Genomic DNA, 22,543 nt, shown 5'->3' on the forward strand with positions numbered 1-22,543 from the left:
ACAGGTATTATATGATTGTAGGTGACCAGTGTTATACAGGTATCATATGACTGTAGGTGACCAGTGTTATACAGGTATTATATGACTGTAGGTGACCAGTGTTATACAGATATTATATGATTGTAGGTGACCAATATTATACAGGTATCATATGACTGTAGGTGGCCAGTGTTATACAGGTATCACATGACTGTAGGTGACCAGTGTTATACAGGTATTATATGATTGTAGGTGACCAATATTATGCAGGTATCATATGACTGTAGGTGGCCAGTGTTATACAGGTATTATATGATTGTAGGTGGCCAGTGTTATACAGGTATTATATGATTGTAGGTGACCAGTGTTATACAGGTATTATATGATTGTAGGTGACCAGTGTTATACAGGTATTATATGATTGTAGGCGACCAGTGTTATACAGGTATTATATGATTGTAGGTGACCAATATTATACAGGTATCATATGACTGTAGGTGACCAGCGTTATACAGGTATTATATGATTGTAGGTGACCAATATTATACAGGTATCATATGACTGTAGGTGGCCAGTGTTATACAGGTATTATATGATTGTAGTTGACCAGTGTTATACAGGTATTATATGATTGTAGGTGACCAATATTATACAGGTATCATATGACTGTAGGTGCCAGTGTTATACAGGTATCATATGACTGTAGGTGACCAGTGTTATACAGGTTTTATATGATTGTTGGTGACCAGTGTTATACAGGTATCATATGATTGTAGGTGGCCAGTGTTATACAGGTATTATATTATTGTAGGTGACCAGTGTTATACAGGTATCATATGATTGCAGGTGACCAGTGTTATACAGGTATTATATGATTGTTGGTGACCAGTGTTATACAGGTATTATATGATTGTTGGTGACCAGTGTTATACAGGTTTTATATGGTTCTATGTGACCATTGGTATACAAGTTATATATGACCAAGTGACCAATGTTAAACATGTCTTATATTCTGTAGATTACCAGTGCTATATGATATTTTTTGACAGTAGGTTACCAGTGTTATACAAATCTTATGTGACTGTAATTGATATGTATTATACAGGTCCTTTCCTATAGGATGTAACTGTAAGTGACCAGTGTCATAGTTTTTTTTTTTTTTTTGAGAATGTAGGTGGCCAGTGTTCCACATGTCTCCTATCATATGATATGATTAGGTGACAAGTGTTAACAAGTGTTGTACTGTATGATGTGTCTGTAAGAGACAAATGTTACACAAGTGTTCTAGTGTATAATGTGACTGTAGGTGACAAATGTTATATAAGTGCTCTAGTGTAGGATATGACTGTATGAGACATGTGTTATATGTGTTCTATTGTAAGACGTGACTAGGTGACAAGTGTTATATAGGTGTTGTACTGTAGGATGTGACTGTAGGTGACAAGTTATAAAAGTGTTCTGCTGCAGGATGTGAATGTATGACAAGAGTTATATAGGTGTTCTACAGTGGGGTGTGAATGTGGGTGACAGGTGATACATAATGTTGTACTGTAGGATATGATTGTGATAAGTGTTATATAAGTGCTGTACTGTAGGATGTGACTATAGGTGAGAAGTATTATACAAGTCTTGTACTTGTATAATAATTGTCACCTATGGTACTGTAGGATGTGACCGTAGGTGAAAAGTGTTATACAAGTCTTGTACTGTAGGATGTGACTGTAGGTGACAAGTGTTATACAAGTGTTTTATGTAGGATGTGATTGTAAGTGATAAGTGTTATATAGTGTTCTAGTGTAGGATATGACTATAGGTGATAAGCGATATGCATGTCTTGTACTGTATTATGTGACTGAAGGTGAAAAATGTTTTACAAGTGTTCCAGTGTAGGGTGACTGTAGGCGACAAGTGTTATATAAGTGTTCTAGTGTAGGATGAGTCTAGGTAACAAACGTTATAAAGTCTTCTGCTGTAGGATGTGACTGTAGGTGACAAATGCTATAAAAGTGTTCTGGTGTAGGATGTGAATGTATGTGACAAGTGCTATATAAGTGTTCTACTGTAGGAAGTGACTGTAAGAGATAAGTGTTATAGAAGTAGTCTGTGTTCTAGTGTAGGAGGTGACAAGTGTTATACAAGTTTTCTGTTCTAGTGTGGGATGTGAATGTAGGTGACAAGTGTTATTCAAGTGTTCTAGAATAGGGTGTGAGTCTAGGTGACAAGTGTTATACAAGCATTTTGCTATAGGATGTGCCTGTAGGTGACAAATATTATACAAGTGTTCTACTGTAGGATGTGACTGTAGGTGAGAAATGTTATACAAGTGTTCTACTGTAGGATGTGACTGTAGGTGACAAGTGTTATACAAGTGCTCTAGTATAGGATGTGACTGTAGGTGACAAGTGTTATACAAGTGCTCTAGTATAGGATGTGACTGTAGGTGACAAGTGTTATACAAGTGCTCTAGTATAGGATGTGACTGTAGGTGACAAGTGTTATACACGTGCTCTAGTGTAGGATGTGACTGTAAGTAAGAAGAGTTATACAAGTGTTGTATAGTAGCATGTGACTGTAGGTGACAATTGTTTTGCAACTTTTCTAGCGTTGGATGTGACTGTAGGTGACAAGTGACATACAAGTGTTCTATTATAGGATGTGAATGGAGGTGACAAGTGTTATACAAGTGTACTGTAGGATGTGACCGTAGATCACAAGTATTAGATATGTGATTTACTGTAGGATGTGACTGTAGGTGACAAGCTTTATACAAATGTTGTACTGTAGGATGTGACTGTAGGTGACAAATGTTATACAAGTGTTCTACTGTAGAATGTGAATGTACGTGACACATTTTATACAATTGTTGTACTCTAGGATGTGACCCTGGGTGACAAGTGTTATACAATTGTTGTACAGTAGGATGTGACTGAAGGTGACAAGTAACGTGAGGGGAGTGGGTGAGGAATGTGATGTATTTTGGGAAGCATTAATGGCATGTGCAAAAGATGGATGTGGCATGAAAAAGGTGGGAGGTGGGCAGATTAGAAAGGGTAGTGAGTGGTGGAATGAAGAAGTAAAATTGTTAATGAAAGAGGAAAGAGAGGCGTTTAGACGATACTTACAAAGTATTGGTGCAAATAAATAGGAGATATATGAAAGAACGCGGCAGGAGGTCAAGAGGAAGGTGCAAGGGTTGACAAAGAGAATAAATGAGAGTTGGGGGAGAGAGTATCATTAAACTTTAGGGCGAATAAGATGTTTTGGAAGGAGGTTGATAACGTCTGAAAGACGAGTAAAAATGGGAACATCGGTAAAGGGAGCAAGGGGGGAAGTGATAACAGGTATTGATGAAGTGAAAAGGAGAGGGAGTGAGTATTTTGACAGTTTGTTGAATGTGTTTGATGACAGAGTGGCAGATATAGGGTATTTTGGTCGGGGAGGTGTGGGAATCTAGAGCGTCAGGGAGAATGGTTTAGTTAAGAGAGACGAGGTGTCTAAAGCTTTGTGGAAGATGAAATCCGGCCAGGCGGTGGTTTTGGGCGGTATTGTGTGGGATCTATTAAGAAAGGGGATGACTGTGTTGTTGATTGGTTGGTAAGAATATTCAATGTATGTATGAATCATGGTGAAGTGCCTGAGGATTGGCGGAATGCATGTATAGTGACAGTGTACAAACGCAAAGGGGATAAAGGTGAGTGTTCAAACTACAGAGGCTTAAGTTTGTTCAGTATTCTTGGTAAATTGTAAGGAAAGGTATTAACAGTGGGTGAAGGCATGTACATAGCCTGTAGAATGCAAGAGTTTTGGAGAGAAGGGCGAGTATGCAGTCTGTTTGGGATGAGAGGGCTTGGGATTTGAGTCAGTTGCTATTTGCAGATGATACAGCACTGGTGGCTGATTCAAGTGAGAAGCTGCAGAAGTTGGTGACTGAGTTTGGAAAAGCGTGTGAAAGGAGAGAGTTGAGAGTAAATTTGAATAAGAGCAATGTTATTAGGTTCAGCAAGGTTTAAGAACAATTTGATTGGTATGTAAGTTTGAATGGAGAAAAGTTGGAGGAAATGAAGTGTTTTAGATAGCTGGGAGTGGACTTAGCACCGGATGGAACCATAGAAGCGGAAGTGAGGGGAGGGGGCGAAGATTCTAGCGATGAAGAATGTTTAGAGAGAGTACGTCATCTCATGGAGCAAAAAGGGATATGTTTGAAGGAATAGTAGTTCCAACAATATCATATGGTTGCGAGGCATGAGCTATAGATAGGGTTGTACGGAGGAGGGTGGATGTGTTCGAAATAAAATGATTGAGGACAATATGTGGTGTGAGGTTGTTTGATCGAGTAAGTAGTGAAAGTGTAAGAGAGATGTGTGGTAATAAAAAGAGTGTGTTGGAGAGAGTAGAAGAGAAGTGTGTTGAGATGGTTAGGAGGTATGGAGAAAATGAGTGAGGAAAGGTTGACAAAGAGGATATATGTGTCAGAGGTGGAGGGAACTAGAAGAGGGAGACTAAATTGGAGGTGGAAGGAATGGAGTGAAAAAGATTTTGAGCGATCGGGGCCTGAATATACAGGAGGGTGAGACGCGTGCAAGGAATAGAGTGAATTGGAACGATGTGGTATACCGGGGTCGACTTGCTGTCAATGGACTAAACCAGAGCATGTGAAACGTCTGGGGTAAACCATGGAAAGTTCTGTAAGTTCTGGACGTGGATAGGGAGCTGTGGTTTCGGTACATTACACATGACAGCTAGAGAATGAGTGTGAACGAATGTGGACTTTTTTGCCTGTGTTTCTGGCGCTACCTCGCTGAAGCAGGGGATAGCGATGCTTTTTTTTTTTTGTGGGGCGGGGTAGCGCCAGGAATAGGTGAAGTCAAGCAAGTAAGAATATGTACATGTGTATGTATGTAATGTCTGCGTATGTGCGTGTATATGTATGTGTATGTTGATATGTATACGTATGTATATTTGCGTATGTGGGCGTTTATGTACATGCATATGCGTGTATGTGAGTGGATGGGCCATTCTTCGTCTGTTTCCTAGCGCTATCTCGCTGACGCGGGAAACAGCGATTATGTATTATAAGAAGCTTAGATTAAATATATATATATATATATATATATATATATATATATATATATATATATATATATATATATATATATATATATATATATATATATATATATATATCAGTAAATACCTTTCTTGATGAAGCCTGTTTGTGGACAGTATATACCGTGTGTAATGATGGCATTGTCCGTGCCTTCGATGCTAAGAGCGGCTCTTTGAAGCGCAAGTTTAAGGGTCACGAGTACGCTGTTACATGTGTGAGTGTGTGCGCAACTCACGACCAGGGGCAAGTACATACAAAGCTCTTCACTGGCGGTAACGACTCTACCATCAGATTATGGAAGGTCAGTGACCTCAGGTAAGACATCTACTCTACCATATCAATACATATATGATGCAAACAGTGAATATCTTTATTTAGAGATAATATGTAGAGATGATTTACTAGTTACCATAAAGAGATAATTGACTTCATCAGTAGTGTGTTCTGGCAGTACAGGTATATAATGTAGTGTGAACGGCTTACACTACTACACTTCTTACTACATCTTAAGTTATCCAGATCGAGGGTTGAGAAGGCCAGAAAACAGCGGGTCTTGGCCAGGCAACTAGTGACATGGAATGTCCGCTTCTTGTTCGTCTAATTATTCTTAAAATCACAATTCCAATGTCATAAGTAGCAGCATCTCCTCCATGGTTCATTTATTTGCATATTCAATGTTGGTTGGGTAGTTCAGCTTTAAGCTTAACAACAACCAGGCTAGGTCATTAAGGCCGTCAACCTGAGGTACATCCAACAACCGAAAACTCACGAACACCTTCTTCACTGAGGTATGATCTTAATGTGATAGACACTCACTATGTATGTGGCCCATGCATGATGAAGGTGAACTTATCATGCATATGGCCCATGCATGATGAAGGTGAACTTATCATGCATATGGCCCATGCATGATGAAGGTGAACTTATCATGCATGTGGCCCATGCATGATGAAGGTGAACTTATCATGCATGTGGCCCATGCATGATGAAGGTGAACTTATCATGCATGTGGCCCATGCATGATGAAGGTGAACTTATCATGCATGTGGCCCATGCATGATGAAGGTGAACTTATCATGCATGTGGCCCATGCATGATGAAGGTGAACTTATCATGCATGTGGCCCATGCATGATGAAGGTGAACTTATCATGCATGTGGCCCATGCATGATGAAGGTGAACTTATCATGCATGTGGCCCATGCATGATGAAGGTGAACTTATCATGCATGTGGCCCATGCATGATGAAGTTCACCTTCTTCACCGACGTGTTGATCACTGTATCATAGACACTTACTATGTATGTGGCTTTTCATAGATCTGAAATGTGATGATGCTTTTTGCTTTGTTAATTGTAATGTTTAAAGTGTAACAAGAAGTATGCCATTCCTGTTGTCTTGAAAATAAAGGCTATTGTTATTCCAAAATGTGAAGTAGAAGTATACTTGAAAGATCTTTTCACATTTTGTGCTCAATTCTCTTGAGCTGTCAGATTATTCCCCAAAATCTCACGAGGTTAGCAAAGAATCTGTGTGTGTCTTGTTTACCTTGTGGTCCTGTGTGTGTCTTGTTTACCTTGTGGTCCTGTGTGTGTCTTGTTTACCTTGTGGTCCTGTGTGTGTCTTGTTTACCTTGTGGTCCTGTGTGTGTCTTGCTTACCTTGTGGTGGCCATGTTGTTTGCTTGGCTCTGGTATATGACAGAAACCAACACACATCTTAGAGAACAGCTCAGTAATATGTGTCACCAAAACGTCCCAGGTTTTTCTTTGGAAACTTTGCCAAACGTCTTATGTCACTTCATCCCACAGTGGCAGTTCTGTGTTGGTAATCGTTCATTGAAGGTTTCCCACCATTATTATTTATCATGATAATATAAAAACATTACAATACCTACAGTAATGGTGAGCAGCACCAGGTAATGATGTTAGATGTTGTTATGCAGGTCAAGATGATGAATGTTCTACACACACACACTGGCTGGTGTGTTTCATTAAAAGTTATATTGAAAAGTTAGTAGTGAAGATACGTCAGTCACAGGCGGCTGCACCTTCTAAAAGTGTGTGTGTGTGTGTGTGTGTGTGTGTGTGTGCACGGGGGGGGGGGGGGGGGGGGGGGGGGGGGGGCTCACTGGAGCCAAAGCCAGTGACCCGAAGGTGAGGTTAGAGTACTATACTGCACGTCTATACAATTAAGTCTAAACAGAATGGGGGGGGGGGGAGCCCTGCTTTTCCAAGTGAGGATCTTCAACCGCCGCTGTGCCGCTGCCAGTGTTAGTGAAGAACAGATGTTGTTAGTGAGGGTGAGACTATTTCTGATGTTACTGTATTTTCCACGTTATGTCTCATAACTTGGTCACGTCTTATTTACCGTCTGGGTGATCATGTTTATCTGTAAAAATAGAATATGAAGCTTACTGTATATGGTTGTTCTCTTGTAATGTAAAGTGGTATCATGAATCACAACAGATGTTCTCCATACCATTCTGTTAACCTCCTTTACATATATCTCCCACAGTGAGGAAATTGGGACAGTTGTACCAGCCAGAGACCATGATGACGATGACAGCCACAACCGGCGTCTGGACGAGTTACACAGACATTTGCAGGAGTACGTGGGTCATGATGACACAACCTCTAACTCTTCTGCAACATCAACTGAAGGTGGAAGCAAGTATACTGTTACGGCTGAGAACTAGTACAGAAACCATGATGGATGATAACTAGCACAGAAACCATGATGGATGATGACGAGCACAGATAAACCATGCTGGATGACGACTAATACAGAAACCATGCTGGATGATGAAATAGCAGAGAAACCATGCTGGATGATGACTGGTACAGAAACCATGCTTGATGAAGAAATAGCAGAGAAACCATGCTGGATGATGAATGGCACAGAAACCATACTGGCAGACGGCTAGCAGAGAAACCATGCTGGATGATGACAAGTACAGAAACCACAAATACGATTTATGATTATAGTATCATTATACTTTGTCGCTGTCTCCCGCGTTAGCGAGGTAGAGCAAGGAAACAATCGAAAGAATGGCCCAGCCCACACACATATAAATGTATATACATAAACCCCCACACACGCACATACACATACCTATATATTTCAACGCATACATACATATACATACACAGACCTATAGATATATACACATGCACATATTTATACATGCTGCCTTCATCCATTCTCGCCGCCACCCCACCACACATGAAATGACACCCCACTCCCCCCGCGTGCGCGAGAGTTAGCGCTAGGAGGAGACAACACAGGCCACATTCGTCCACACTCAAGTCTCTAGCTGTCATGTGTAATGCACCGAAACCACAGTGCCCTTTCCACATCCAGGCCCAACAAAACTCTCCATGGTTTACCCCAGACACTTCACATGCCCTGCTTCAATCCATTGACAGCACGTCGACCCCAGTATACCACATCGTTCCAATTCACTCTATTCCTTGCACGCCTTTCACCCTCCTATATGTTCAGACCCCGATCGCTCAGAATCTTTTACACTCCATCCTTTCACCTCCAATTTGGTATCCCACTTCTCCTCGTTCCCACCACCTCTGACACATATATCCTCGCTCTTTCTCTCCATGTGACCAAACCATTTCAGTACACCCTCTTCTGCTCTCTCAACCATACTCTTTTATTACCACACATCTCTCTTACCCTTTTATTACTTACTCGATCAAACCACCTCACACCACATCTCATTTCCAACACATCCACCCTCCTCCGCACAACCCTATATATCGCCCATGTCTCACAACCATATGATATTGTTGGAACCACTTTTCCTTCAAACATGCCCATTTTTGCTCTCCAAGATAACGTTCTCGCCTTCCACACTTTCTTCAACGCTCCCAGAACCTTCGCCCCCTCCCCCACCCTTTGACTCACTTCCACTTCCACGGTTCCATCCTCTGCCAAATCCACTCCCAGATATCTAAAACACTTCACTTCCTCCAGTTTTTCTCCATTCAAACTTACTTTCCAATTTACTTGCCCCTTAACCCTACTGAACCTTATAACCTTGCTCTTATTCACATTTACTCTCAGCTTTCTTCTTTCACACTCTTTACCAAACTCAGTCACCAATTTCTGCAGTTTCTCACCCGAATCAGCCACCAGCGCTGTATCATCAGCGAACAACAATTGACTCACTTTCCAAACCCTTCCATCCCCAATAGACAGCATACTTGCCCCTCTCTCCAAAACTTTTGCATTCACCTCCCTAACAACTCCATCCATTAAACATATCAAACAATCATGGAGACATCATGCACCCCATGCCGCAAACCGACATTCACTGGGAACCAATCACTTTCCTCTCTTCCTACTCGTACACATGCCTTACATCCTTGACAAAAGCTTTTCACTGCTTGTAGCAACTCCCACACCATATACTCTTAATACCTTCCACAGAGCATCTCTATCAACTCTATCATATGCTTTCTGCAGTCCATAAATGCTACATACAAATCCATCTGCTTTTCTAAGTATTTCTCACATACATTCTTCAAAGCAAACACCTGAGCCACACATCCTCTATCACTTCTGAAACCACACTGCTACTCCCCAGTCTGATGCTCTGTACATGCCCTGACCCTCTCAATCAATACCCTCCCATATAATTTCCCAGGAATGCTTAAAAACATATACCTCTGTTATTTGAACACTCACCTTTATCCCCTTTGTCTTTGTACAATGGCACTGTACATGAATTCCGCCAATCCTCAAGCACTTCAACATGAACCATACATATATTGAATATCCTCACCAACCAGTCAGCAACACAGTCACAACTTTTTTTAATAAATTCCATTGCAATACCATCCAAACCCGCCGCCTTGCCGGCTTTCATCTTCCGCAAAGCTTACACTACCTCTTCTCTGTTTACCAAATCATTCTCCCTGACCCTCTCACTTCGCACACCACCTCGACCAAAACACCCTATATCTACCACTCTTATCATCAAACACATTCAACAAACCTTCAAAATAATCACTCCATCTCCCTCTCACTTCACCACTACTTGTTATTACCTCCCCATTAGCCCCCTTCACCGATGTTCCCATTTGTTCTCGTGTCTTACGCGTTTTATTTACCTCCTTCCAAAATATCTTTTTACTCTCCCTAAGATCTAATGATACTCTCTCACCCCAACTCTCATTTGCCCTCTTTTTCACCTCTTGCACCTTTCTCTTGACCTCTTGCCTCTTTCTTTTATACATCTTCCAGTCATTTGCACTATTTCCCTGCAAAAATCGTCCAAACGCCGCTCTCTTCTCTCACTAACAATCTTACTTCTTCATCCCACCACTCACTACCCTTTCTAATCTGACCACCTCCCACCTTTCTCATGCCACAGGCATCTTTTGCACAAGCCATCACTGCTTCCCTAAATACATTCCATTCCTCCCCCTCTCCCCTTACGTCATTTGCTCTCACCTTTTTCCCTTCAGCACTCAATCTCCTGGTACTTCCTCACATAAGTCTCCTTTCCAAGCTCACTTACTCTCACGACTCTCTTCACCCAACATTCTCTCTTCTTTTCTGAAAACCTCTACATATCTTCACCTTCGCCTTCACAAGATAATGATCAAACATCCCTCCAGTTGCCCCTCTCAGCGCATTAACATCCAGAAGTCTCTCTTTCACGCGCCTATCAATTAACACGTTATCCAATAACGCTCTCTGGCCATCTCTCCTACTTACATACGTATACTTGTGTATATCTCTCTTTTTAAACCAGGTATTCCCAATCACCATTCTTTTTTCAGCACACAAATCTATAAGCTCTTCACCATTTCCATGTACAACACTGAACACCCCATGTACACCAATTATACCCTCAACTACCACATTACTCACCTTTGTACTCATATATATTTATATTTATTTTTTTTTTTTTATACTTTGTCGCTGTCTCCCGCGTTTGCGAGGTAGCGCAAGGAAACAGACGAAAGAAATGCCCCCCCCCCCATACACATGTATATACATACGTCCACACACGCAAATATACATACCTACACAGCTTTCCATGGTTTACCCCAGACGCTTCACATGCCCTGCTTCAATCCACTGACAGCACGTCAACCCCGGTATACCACATCGCTCCAATTCACTCTATTCCTTGCCCTCCTTTCACCCTCCTGCATGTTCAGGCCCCGATCACACAAAATCTTTTTCACTCCATCTTTCCACCTCCAATTTGGTCTCCCTCTTCTCCTTGTTCCCTCCACCTCCGACACATATATCCTCTTGGTCAATCTTTCCTCACTCATCCTCTCCATGTGCCCAAACCACTTCAAAACACCCTCTTCTGCCCTCTCAACCACGCTCTTTTTATTTCCACACATCTCTCTCACCCTTACGTTACTCACTCGATCAAACCACCTCACACCACACATTGTCCTCAAACATCTCATTTCCAGCACATCCATCCTCCTGTGCACAACTCTATCCATAGCCCACGCCTCGCAACCATACAACATTGTTGGAACCACTATTCCTTCAAACATACCCATTTTTGCTTTCCGAAATAATGTTCTCGACTTCCACACATTCTTCAAGGCCCCCAGGATTTTCGCCCCCTCCCCCACCCTATGATCCACTTCCGCTTCCATGGTTCCATCCGCTGCCAGATCCACTCCCAGATATCTAAAACACTTCACTTCCTCCAGTTTTTCTCCATTCAAACTCACCTCCCAATTGACTTGACCCTCAACCCTACTGTACCTAATAACCTTGCTCTTATTCACATTTACTCTTAACTTTCTTCTTCCACACACTTTTCCAAACTCAGTCACCAGCTTCTGCAGTTTCTCACATGAATCAGCCACCAGCGCTGTATCATCAGCGAACAACAACTGACTCACTTCCCAAGCTCTCTCATCCCCAACAGACTGCATACTTGCCCCTCTTTCCAAAACTCTTGCATTTACCTCCCTAACAACCCCATCCATAAATAAATCAAACAACCATGGAGACATCACACACCCCTGCCGCAAACTTACATTCACTGAGAGCCAATCACTTTCCTCTCTTCCTACACGTACACATGCCTTACATCCTCGATAAAAACTTTTCACTGCTTCTAACAACTTGCCTCCCACACCATATATTCTTAGTACCTTCCACAGAGCATCTCTATCAACTCTATCATATGCCTTCTCCAGATCCATAAATGCTACATACAAATCCATTTGCTTTTCTAAGTATTTCTCACATACATTCTTCAAAGCAAACACCTGATCCACACATCCTCTACCACTTCTGAAACCACACTGCTCTTCCCCAATCTGATGCTCTGTACATGCCTTCACCCTCTCAATCAATACCCTCCCATATGATTTACCAGGAATACTCAACAAACTTATACCTCTGTAATTTGAGCACTGACTCTTATCCCCTTTGCCTTTGTACAAAGTTAAGAGTAAATGTGAATAAGAGTAATGTTATTAGGTACAGTAGGGTTGAGGGTCAAGTCAACTGGGAGGCAAGTTTGAATGGAGAAAAACTGGAGGAAGTAAAGTGTTTTAGATATCCGGGAGTGGATCTGGCAACGGATGGAACCATGGAAGCGGAAGTGAATCATAGGGTGGGGGAGGGTGCGAAAATCCTGGGAGCCTTGAAGAATGTTTAGAAGTCGAGAACATTATCTCGGAAAGCAAAAATGGGTATGTTTGAGGGAATAGTGGTTCCAACAATGTTGTATGATTTCGAGGCGTGGGCTATGGATAGAGTTGTGCGCAGGAGGGTGGATGTGCTGGAAATGAGATGTCTGAGGACAATATGTGGTGTGAGGTGGTTTGATCGAGTAAGTAATGTAAGGGTAAGAGAGATGTGTGGAAATAAAAAGAGCGTGGTTGAGCGAGCAGAAGAGGGTGTTTTAAAATGGTTTGAGCACATGGAGAGAATGAGTGAGGAAAGATTGGCCAAGAGGATATATGTGTCGAAGGTGGAGGGAACGAGGAGAAGTGGGAGACCAAATTGTAGGTGGAAAGACGCAGTGAAAAAGATTTTGAGTGATCGGGGCCTGAACATGCAGAAGGGTGAAAGGCGGGCAAGGAATAGAGTGAATTGGATCGATGTGGTATACCGTGGTCGACGTGGTGTCAATGGATTAATCAGGGCATGTGAAGCGTCTGGGGTAAACCATGGAAAGTTCTGTGGGACCTGGATGTGGAAAGGGAGCTGTGGTTTCGGGCATTATTATTACATGACAGCTAGAGACTGAGTGTGAACGAATGGGGCCTTTGTTGTCTTTTCTTAGCGCTACATCGCACACATGAAGGGGGGAGGGGGATGTTATTCCATGTGTGGCGAGGTGGCGATAGGAATATATAAGGCAGACAGTATGAATTATGTACATGTGTATATTAGTATATGTCTGTGTGTGTGTATATATATATATATATATATATATATATATATATATATATATATATATATATATATATATATATATATATATATATATATATATATATATATATATATATATATATATATATATATATATATATGTGTGTGTGTGTGTACATTGAGATGTATAGGTATGTATATTTGCGTGTGTGGACGTGTATGTATATACATGTGTATGTGGGTGGGTTGGGCCATTCTTTCATCTGTTTCCTTGCGCTACCTCGCTAACGCGGGAGACAGCGACAAAGCAAAATAGATATATGTATATATATATATATATATTCCTTCCTTCATTCCTTCATACTATTCGCCATTTCCCGCATTAGCGAGGTAGCGTTAAGAACAGAGGACTGGGCCTTAGAGGGAATATCCTCACCTGGCCCCCTTCTCTGTTCCTTCTTTTGGAAAATTAAAAAAAAAACGAGAGGGGAGGATTTCCAGCCACCCGCTCCCTCCCCTTTTAGTCGCCTTCTACGACACGCAGGGAATACGTGGGAAGTATTCTTTCTCCCCTATCCCCAGGGATAATATATATATATATATATATATATATATATATATATATATATATATATATATATATATATATATATATATATATATATATATATATATATATATATATATATATATATATATATATATATATATATATATAAATATATATATATATATATATATATATATATATATATATATATATATATATATATATATATATATATATATATATATATATATATATATATATATATATATATATATATATATATATATATATATATATATATATATATATATATATATATATATATATATATATATATATATATATATATATATATATATATATATATATATATATATATATTGGAAAGAATCACAATTTTGCGCGTGATCAAGTATATTTCTATGAGTCAACGGGGAAAATGAAACACAGTAAGTTCCCAAGTGCACTTTCCTGTAATAATCACATCATCAGGGGAGATACAAGAAAGAAATATAACAGTCAGTTGATATACAACGAAGAGACGTAGCTAGGGCGCCATTTGTTAAACAAGTGATTGTCTAAGACAGACAACGATCGTATCATAAACTTATTATGTGGGCAAGAAGGGGAATTGGTTACAAATTTTATCAACAATAAAGCTATCCAATTTGTATAGACCTTCACTAATATTAAGGATATAATTCTTTGTGTATTCAATGATAGAAAATTCAATGATAATTCTCTTGGCACTGGAGTTAGAGTTAATAACTGAGATGGCATTACTCCAGTTAATACAATGATCATAGTTATTAACGTGATTAAACAAGACATTTGATTCTTGTCCCGTTCTTATATCTATGTTGCTTACGTCTAACAGAAAGATCCTTACTAGTCTGGAGAAAAACTGGGGAAGTGAAACGTTTTACATATCTGGGAGTGGACTTAGCAGCGGATGGAACCATGGAAGCAGAAGTGAGTCACAGGGTGGGGGAGGGGACGAAAGTTCTGGGAGCGTTGAATAATGTGTGGAAGGCGAGAACGTTATCTCGGAGAGCAAAAATGGGTATGTTTGAAGGAATAGTGGTTTCAACAATGTTATATGGTTGTGAGGCGTGGGCTATAGATGGGGTTGTGCGGAGGAGGATGGATGTATTGGAAATGAGATGTTTGAGGACAATATGTGGTGTGAGGTGGTTTGATCGAGTAAGTAATGAAAGGGTAAGAGAGCTGTTTGGTAACAAAAAGAGTGTGGTTGAGAGAGCAGAAGAGGATGTATTGAAATGGTTTGGTCACATGGGGAAAATGAGTGAGGAAAGACTGACAAAGAGAATATATGTGTCAGAGGTAGAGGAAACAAGGATAAGTGGCAGACCAAATTAGAGACGAAAGGATGGAGTGAAAAAGATTCTGAGCGATCTGGGCCTGAACATACAGGAGGGTGAGAGGTGTGCAAGAAATAGCGTGAATTGAAACGATGTGGTATACCGGGGTCGCCGCGCTGTCAATGGATTGAAGCAGGGCATTTGAAGCATCTAGGGTAAACCATGGAAAGTTTTGTGGGGCCTGGATGTGGAAAGGGAACTGTGGTTTTGGTGCATTACACATAACAGCTGTCATGTACAATGCACCGAAACAACAGCTTCCATTCCACATCCAGGCCCCACAAAACTTTCCATGGTTTACCCCAGACGCACTGCATGCCCTGCTTCAATCCACTGACTGCACGTCGACCCCGGTATACCGCATCGTTTCCATTTCACTCTATTCCTGCACGCCTTTCACCCTCCTGCATGTTCAGGCCCCGATCGCGCAGAATCTTTTTCACTCCATCCTTCCATCTCTAATTTGGTCTCCCACTTCTCCTTGTTCCCTCTACCTCTGACACACATATCCTCTTGGTCAATCTTTGCTCACTCATTCTCTCCATGTGACCAAACCATTTCAAAACACCCTGTTCTGCTCTCTCAACCACACTCTTTTTATTACCACACATACCATTATTTTCATTTTCTACGGTAAATTTGATGGAAGGTACTGAATTGTTAAGTGAGGTGAGAAATATCTGTAAATTTTCATTTGTTGGCCAAACACAAAGAACATCATCTACATACCTAAACCAAAGTGCATTAGAAGGTAAGATATCCTTTATTAATTCGTTTCAAAAAATTCCATATAAAGATTGCTTAGTACAGGTGAAAGGGGGTTACCCATTGCCATACCAAATTTTTGAGCATAATAATCTCCATTGAATTAAAATACCATGTTACCATGATACACAGTGATCAGAGAGTTGTTAAAATGATACACAATGATCAGAGAGTTGTTACCATGATACACAATGATCAGAGAGTTGTTACCATGATACACAATGATCAGAGAGTTGTTACCATGATACACAATGATCAGAGAGTTGTTACCATGATACATAATGATCAGAGAGTTGTTACCATGATATACAATGATCAGAGAGTTGTTACCATGACATACCATGATCAGAGAGTTGTTACCATGATACACAATGATCAGAGAGTTGTTACCATGATATACAATGATCAGAGAGCTGTTACCTGGATACACAATGATCAGAGAGTTGTTACCATGATACATAATGATCAGAGAGTTGTTACCATGATACACAATGATCAGAGAGTTGTTACCATGATACACAATGATCAGAGAGTTGTTACCATGATATACAATGATCAGAGAGCTGTTACCTGGATACACAATGATCAGAGAGTTGTTACCATGATACATAATGATCAGAGAGTTGTTACCATGATACACAATGATCAGAGAGTTGTTACCATGATACACAATGATCAGAGAGTTGTTACCATGATACACAATGATCAGAGAGTTGTTACCATGATATACAATGATCAGAGAGCTGTTACCTGGATACACAATGATCAGAGAGTTGTTACCATGATACACAATGATCAGAGAGTTGTTACCATGATACACAATGATCAGAGAGTTGTTACCATGATACACAATGATCAGAGAGTTGTTACCATAATACACAATGATCAGAGAGTTGTTACCATGATACACAATGATCAGAGAGCTGTTACCTGGATACATAATGATCAGAGAGTTGTTACCATGATATACCATGATCAGAGAGTTGTTACCATGATACACAATGATCAGAGAGTTGTTACCATGATACACAATGATCAGAGAGTTGTTACCATGATACACAATGATCAGAGAGTTGTTACCATGATATACAATGATCAGAGAGTTGTTACCATGATACACAATGATCAGAGAGTTGTTACCATGATACACAATGATCAGAGAGTTGTTACCATGATACACAATGATCAGAGAGTTGTTACCATGATACACAATGATCAGAGAGTTGTTACCATGATATACAATGATCAGAGAGTTGTTACCATGATACACAATGATCAGAGAGCTGTTACCTGGATACATAATGATCAGAGAGTTGTTACCATGATATACCATGATCAGAGAGTTGTTACCATGATACACAATGATCAGAGAGTTGTTACCATGATACACAATGATCAGAGAGTTGTTACCATGATACACAATGATCAGAGAGTTGTTACCTGATACATAATGATCAGAGAGTTGTTACCATGATACACAATGATCAGAGAGTTGTTACCATGATACACAATGATCAGAGAGTTGTTACCATGATACACAATGATCAGAGAGTTGTTACCATGATACACAATGATCAGAGAGTTGTTACCATGATACACAATGATCAGAGAGTTGTTACCTGGATACATAATGATCAGAGAGCTGTTACCATGATACACAATGATCAGAGAGTTGTTACCATGATACACAATGATCAGAGAGTTGTTACCATGATACACAATGATCAGAGAGCTGTTACCTGGATACACAATGATCAGAGAGTTGTTACCATGATACACAATGATCAGAGAGTTGTTACCATGATACACAATGATCAGAGAGTTGTTACCATGATACACAATGATCAGAGAGCTGTTACCTGGATACACAATGATCAGAGAGTTGTTACCATGATACACAATGATCAGAGAGTTGTTACCATGATACACAATGATCAGAGAGTTGTTACCATGATACACAATGATCAGAGAGTTGTTACCATGATACACAATGATCAGAGAGCTGTTACCTGGATACATAATGATCAGAGAGTTGTTACCATGATACACAATGATCAGAGAGTTGTTACCATGATACACAATGATCAGAGAGTTGTTACCATGATACACAATGATCAGAGAGCTGTTACCTGGATACATAATGATCAGAGAGTTGTTACCATGATATACCATGATCAGAGAGTTGCTGTCATGATACACAATGATCAGAGAGTTGTTACCATGATATACCATGATCAGAGAGTTGCTGTCATGATACACAATGATCAGAGAGTTGTTACCATGATACACAATGATCAGAGAGTTGTTACCATGATACACAATGATCAGAGAGCTGTTACCTGGATACATAATGATCAGAGAGTTGTTACCATGATATACCATGATCAGAGAGTTGCTGTCATGATACACAATGATCAGAGAGCTGGTACCATGTTACACAATGATTGGAGAGCTGGTACCATGATACTCAATGATCAAAGAATTGTTATCATGATACAGAATGATCAGAGTTGTTACCATGATACACACTGATCAAAGAGTTGTTACCATGATACACACTGATCAAAAAGTGGTAACCATGATGCACATTGATCAGGGAATTGCTACCATAATATACACTGATCAGAGTTGCTCCTATGATACACACTGTTTTGAGAGTTGTTGCCATGATACACACTGAATAGAGAGTGGCTACCACAATACACACTGATCAGGGACTTTCTATAAAGATAATCATTGATTGGAGAGTTGCTATCATAATACATAGTGATCAGAGAGCTGCTACTTTGATACATAGTAATCAGAGATTTCCTCCCATAATAAACAACGATCAAAGAGATACTAGCATGATATCCACTTATAAGAGTGTTGCTATTATGATAAGCAACGATCCACGAGTTGCTGTCATAATACACATCGATCAGAGAGTTTATACCATGATAATCACTGATTCCTGAGTTGCCACTATGATAATCACTGATCAGAGAGCTTCGGCCACGATAGACACTGACCAGAGAGTTCTACCATGATACTGAACAGAGTTCTTACCATGATAACCTCTGATCAAAGAGGTCTTACCATGATAACCTCTGATCAAAGAGGTCTTACCATGATAACCTCTGATCAAAGAGGTCTTACCATGATAACCTCTGATCAAAGAGGTCTTACCATGATAACCTCTGATCAAAGAGGTCTTACCATGATACACAATGATCAGAGAGTTGTTACCATGATACACAGTGGACCCTTTGTGAAGTTTGACCCTGAGCCACCATGATGGCTAGTAGCGTGCAACACTAGACTGCTCACTTGCCTGACCACTTGGCCGGTCTGGTGTCAGTCAGGTAGAAGGTGTTGGGCTGCAGAGACCGCCACACCCGCCCGCCTGCCTGCCCGCCCGTTGTGACTACAACAAACTCCATGAAGGTGTAAGTACCGCCCTCTGGTGGATGTGAGTACTACCATCCTGTGCATGAGGCTGTGAGAACCATCCTGTGCATGAGGCTGTGAGAACCATCCTGTGCATGAGGCTGTGAGAACCATCCTGTGCATGAGGCTGTGAGAACCATCCTGTGCATGAGGCTGTGAGAACCATCCTGTGCATGAGGCTGTGAGAACCATCCTGTGCATGAGGCTGTGAGAACCATCCTGTGCATGAGGCTGTGAGAACCATCCTGTGCATGAGGCTGTGAGAACCATCCTGTGCATGAGGCTGTGAGAACCATCCTGTGCATGAGGCTGTGAGAGAGGCCGCCTTCAGTGCCAGGTAATGTTCATAATGGGTCTGATTTACAAGACGTGGACAGTGAGGAACCCACCACGTTGAAGACGTGGACAGTGAGGAACCCACCACGTTGAAGACGTGGACAGTGAGGAACCCACCACGTTGAAGACGTGGACAGTGAGGAACCCACCACGTTGAAGACGTGGACAGTGAGTAACCCACCACGTTGAAGACGTGGACAGTGGAGAACCCACCACGTTGAAGACGTGGACAGTGAGGAACCCACCACGTTGAAGACGTGGACAGTGAGGAACCCACCACGTTGAAGACGTGGACAGTGAGGAACCCACCACGTTGAAGACGTGGACAGTGAGGAACCCACCACGTTGAAGACGTGGACAGTGAGGAACCCACCACGTTGAAGACGTGGACAGTGAGTAACCCACCACGTTGAAGACGTGGACAGTGAGGAACCCACCACGTTGAAGACGTGGACAGTGAGGAACCCACCACGTTGAAGACGTGGACAGTGAGGAACCCATCACGTTGAAGACGTGGACAGTGAGGAACCCACCACGTTGAAGACGTGGACAGTGAGGAACCCACCACGTTGAAGACGTGGACAGTGAGGAACCCACCACGTTGAAGACGTGGACAGTGAGGAACCCATCACGTTGAAGACGTGGACAGTGATGAACCCACCACGTTGAAGACGTGGACAGTGAGGAACCCACCACGTTGAAGACGTGGACAGTGAGTAACCCACCACGTTGAAGACGTGGACAGTGAGGAACCCACCACGTTGAAGACGTGGACAGTGATGAACCCACCACGTTGAAGACGTGGACAGTGAGGAACCCACCACGTTGAAGACGTGGACAGTGATGAACCCACCACGTTGAAGACGTGGACAGTGATGAAACCACCACGTTGAAGACGTGGACAGTGAGGAACCCACCACGTTGAAGACGTGGACAGTGAGGAACCCACCACGTTGAAGACGTGGACAGTGAGGAACCCACCACGTTGAAGACGTGGACAGTGAGGAACCCACCACGTTGAAGACGTGGACAGTGGGGAACCCACCACGTTGAAGACGTGGACAGTGGGGAACCCACCACGTAAGAAGACGTGGACAGTGAGGAACCCACCACGTTGAAGACGTGGACAGTGAGGAACCCACCACGTAAGAAGACGTGGACAGTGAGGAACCCACCACGTTGAAGACGTGGACAGTGGGGAACCCACCACGTAAGAAGACGTGGACAGTGAGGAACCCACCACGTTGAAGACGTGGACAGTGGGGAACCCACCACGTAAGAAGACGTGGACAGTGGGGAACCCACCACGTAAGAAGACGACTGTGGGAGAAGTCAGACAAATACGAGGAGTTCCCAGAGCTGTCCTATACTGGATAAGGCAAAGGGCAGAGGCAGTCGGTGTGGACATGAACTAATTAATCAAATTTTCCTTGAAACAATGAGAAGCGCAGGAATACAAAGAAATACAAAAAAAAACAAAGGAATTACAACAGCAATGTTTGGAAGGCACATAAGATAAATCTAAAAGAAAGACCTGTAGACTGAGTGAGGAGGTGCAGATGATTTGATTCTTGGACTTCATCATGCTTACCATCTGTTCTTATAATTATCTATGGTACAGCTTTCAACCACTCTCTCTGGTAAATCATTTCATACATTTACACTCCTGTTGAAGGAACTATACACTACCACATTTAAGATAATACATTTGCCCACGAGTCTGCAAAAATTTGCTATGATTAATATCAGAAGAATCGTCTTGAATAGATCATCAAATAAAGCTAATCAAGGTCTTAAGAGGGACATAGTCAATGTAAATGTTACTATTGTCGATGATGAGCGTGTTGTTGATACAACAACATTGTTGTGGATACAACAGATTGCTGCCACAACAACATTGTTGTGGATACAACAGATTGCTGCCACAACAACATTGTTGTGGATACAACAGATTGCTGCCACAACAATATTGTTGTGGATACAACAGATTGCTGCCACAACAACATTGTTGTGGATACAACAGATTGCTGCCACAACAACATTGTTGTGGATACAACAGATTGCTGCCACAACAACATTGTTGTGGATACAACAGATTGCTGCCACAACAACATTGATCGCTTGTACTCACGTTGCTTGGCCGCCCGCCTCATGCCACTGACCCCTGCCAGACATCTCTAGTTGTTTGATTTTACTGTTGTCAACAACCCCCTACCTTACGTTACAGCCCCTACCTCACGTTACAACCCCCTACCTTACGTTACAACCCCTACCTCACGTTACAACCCCCTACCTTACGTTACAACCCCTACCTCACGTTACAACCCCCTACCTTACGTTACAACCCCTACCTCACGTTACAACCCCCTACCTTACGCTACAACCCCCTACCTTACGTGACAGCCCCCTATCTTACGTTACAACCCCCTACCTTACGTTACAGCCCCTACCTCACGTTACAACCCCCTACCTTACGTTACAACCCCTACCTCACGTTACAGCCCCCTACCTTACGTTACAACCCCCTACCTTACGTTACAGCCCCTACCTCACGTTACAACCCCCTACCTTACGTTACAACCCCTACCTCACGTTACAACCCCCTA

The 22,543-nt window shown here is 41.6% G+C and overlaps 2 protein-coding genes across 3 annotated transcripts in view; both read left to right on the forward strand.

The window, feature by feature from the left end:
* The window catches only part of LOC139752234 (uncharacterized), a 38,627-nt gene extending 24,553 nt beyond the window's left edge, over nt 1-14,074 (forward strand). The window contains exons 6-7 of one of the 2 annotated variants that reach the window (XM_071668267.1): nt 5,203-5,401; nt 7,602-14,074. In XM_071668267.1, coding sequence (XP_071524368.1) covers nt 5,203-5,401; nt 7,602-7,782 — 380 coding nt within the window. In that variant the 3' untranslated portion in view covers nt 7,783-14,074. The remainder of the gene's footprint in view (nt 1-5,202; nt 5,402-7,601) is intronic. The other variant, XM_071668268.1, reaches the window with a different exon arrangement.
* A 5,380-nt stretch (nt 14,075-19,454) lies between these two features.
* The window catches only part of LOC139751765 (uncharacterized), a 34,692-nt gene continuing 31,603 nt past the window's right edge, over nt 19,455-22,543 (forward strand). The window contains exon 1 of the mRNA XM_071667309.1: nt 19,455-19,600. The gene's annotated coding sequence lies outside the window, so the exon portion shown is untranslated. The remainder of the gene's footprint in view (nt 19,601-22,543) is intronic.

The sequence above is a fragment of the Panulirus ornatus genome, chromosome 12 (assembly GCF_036320965.1).
Source record: "Panulirus ornatus isolate Po-2019 chromosome 12, ASM3632096v1, whole genome shotgun sequence".
NCBI lineage: Eukaryota > Metazoa > Arthropoda > Malacostraca > Decapoda > Palinuridae > Panulirus > Panulirus ornatus.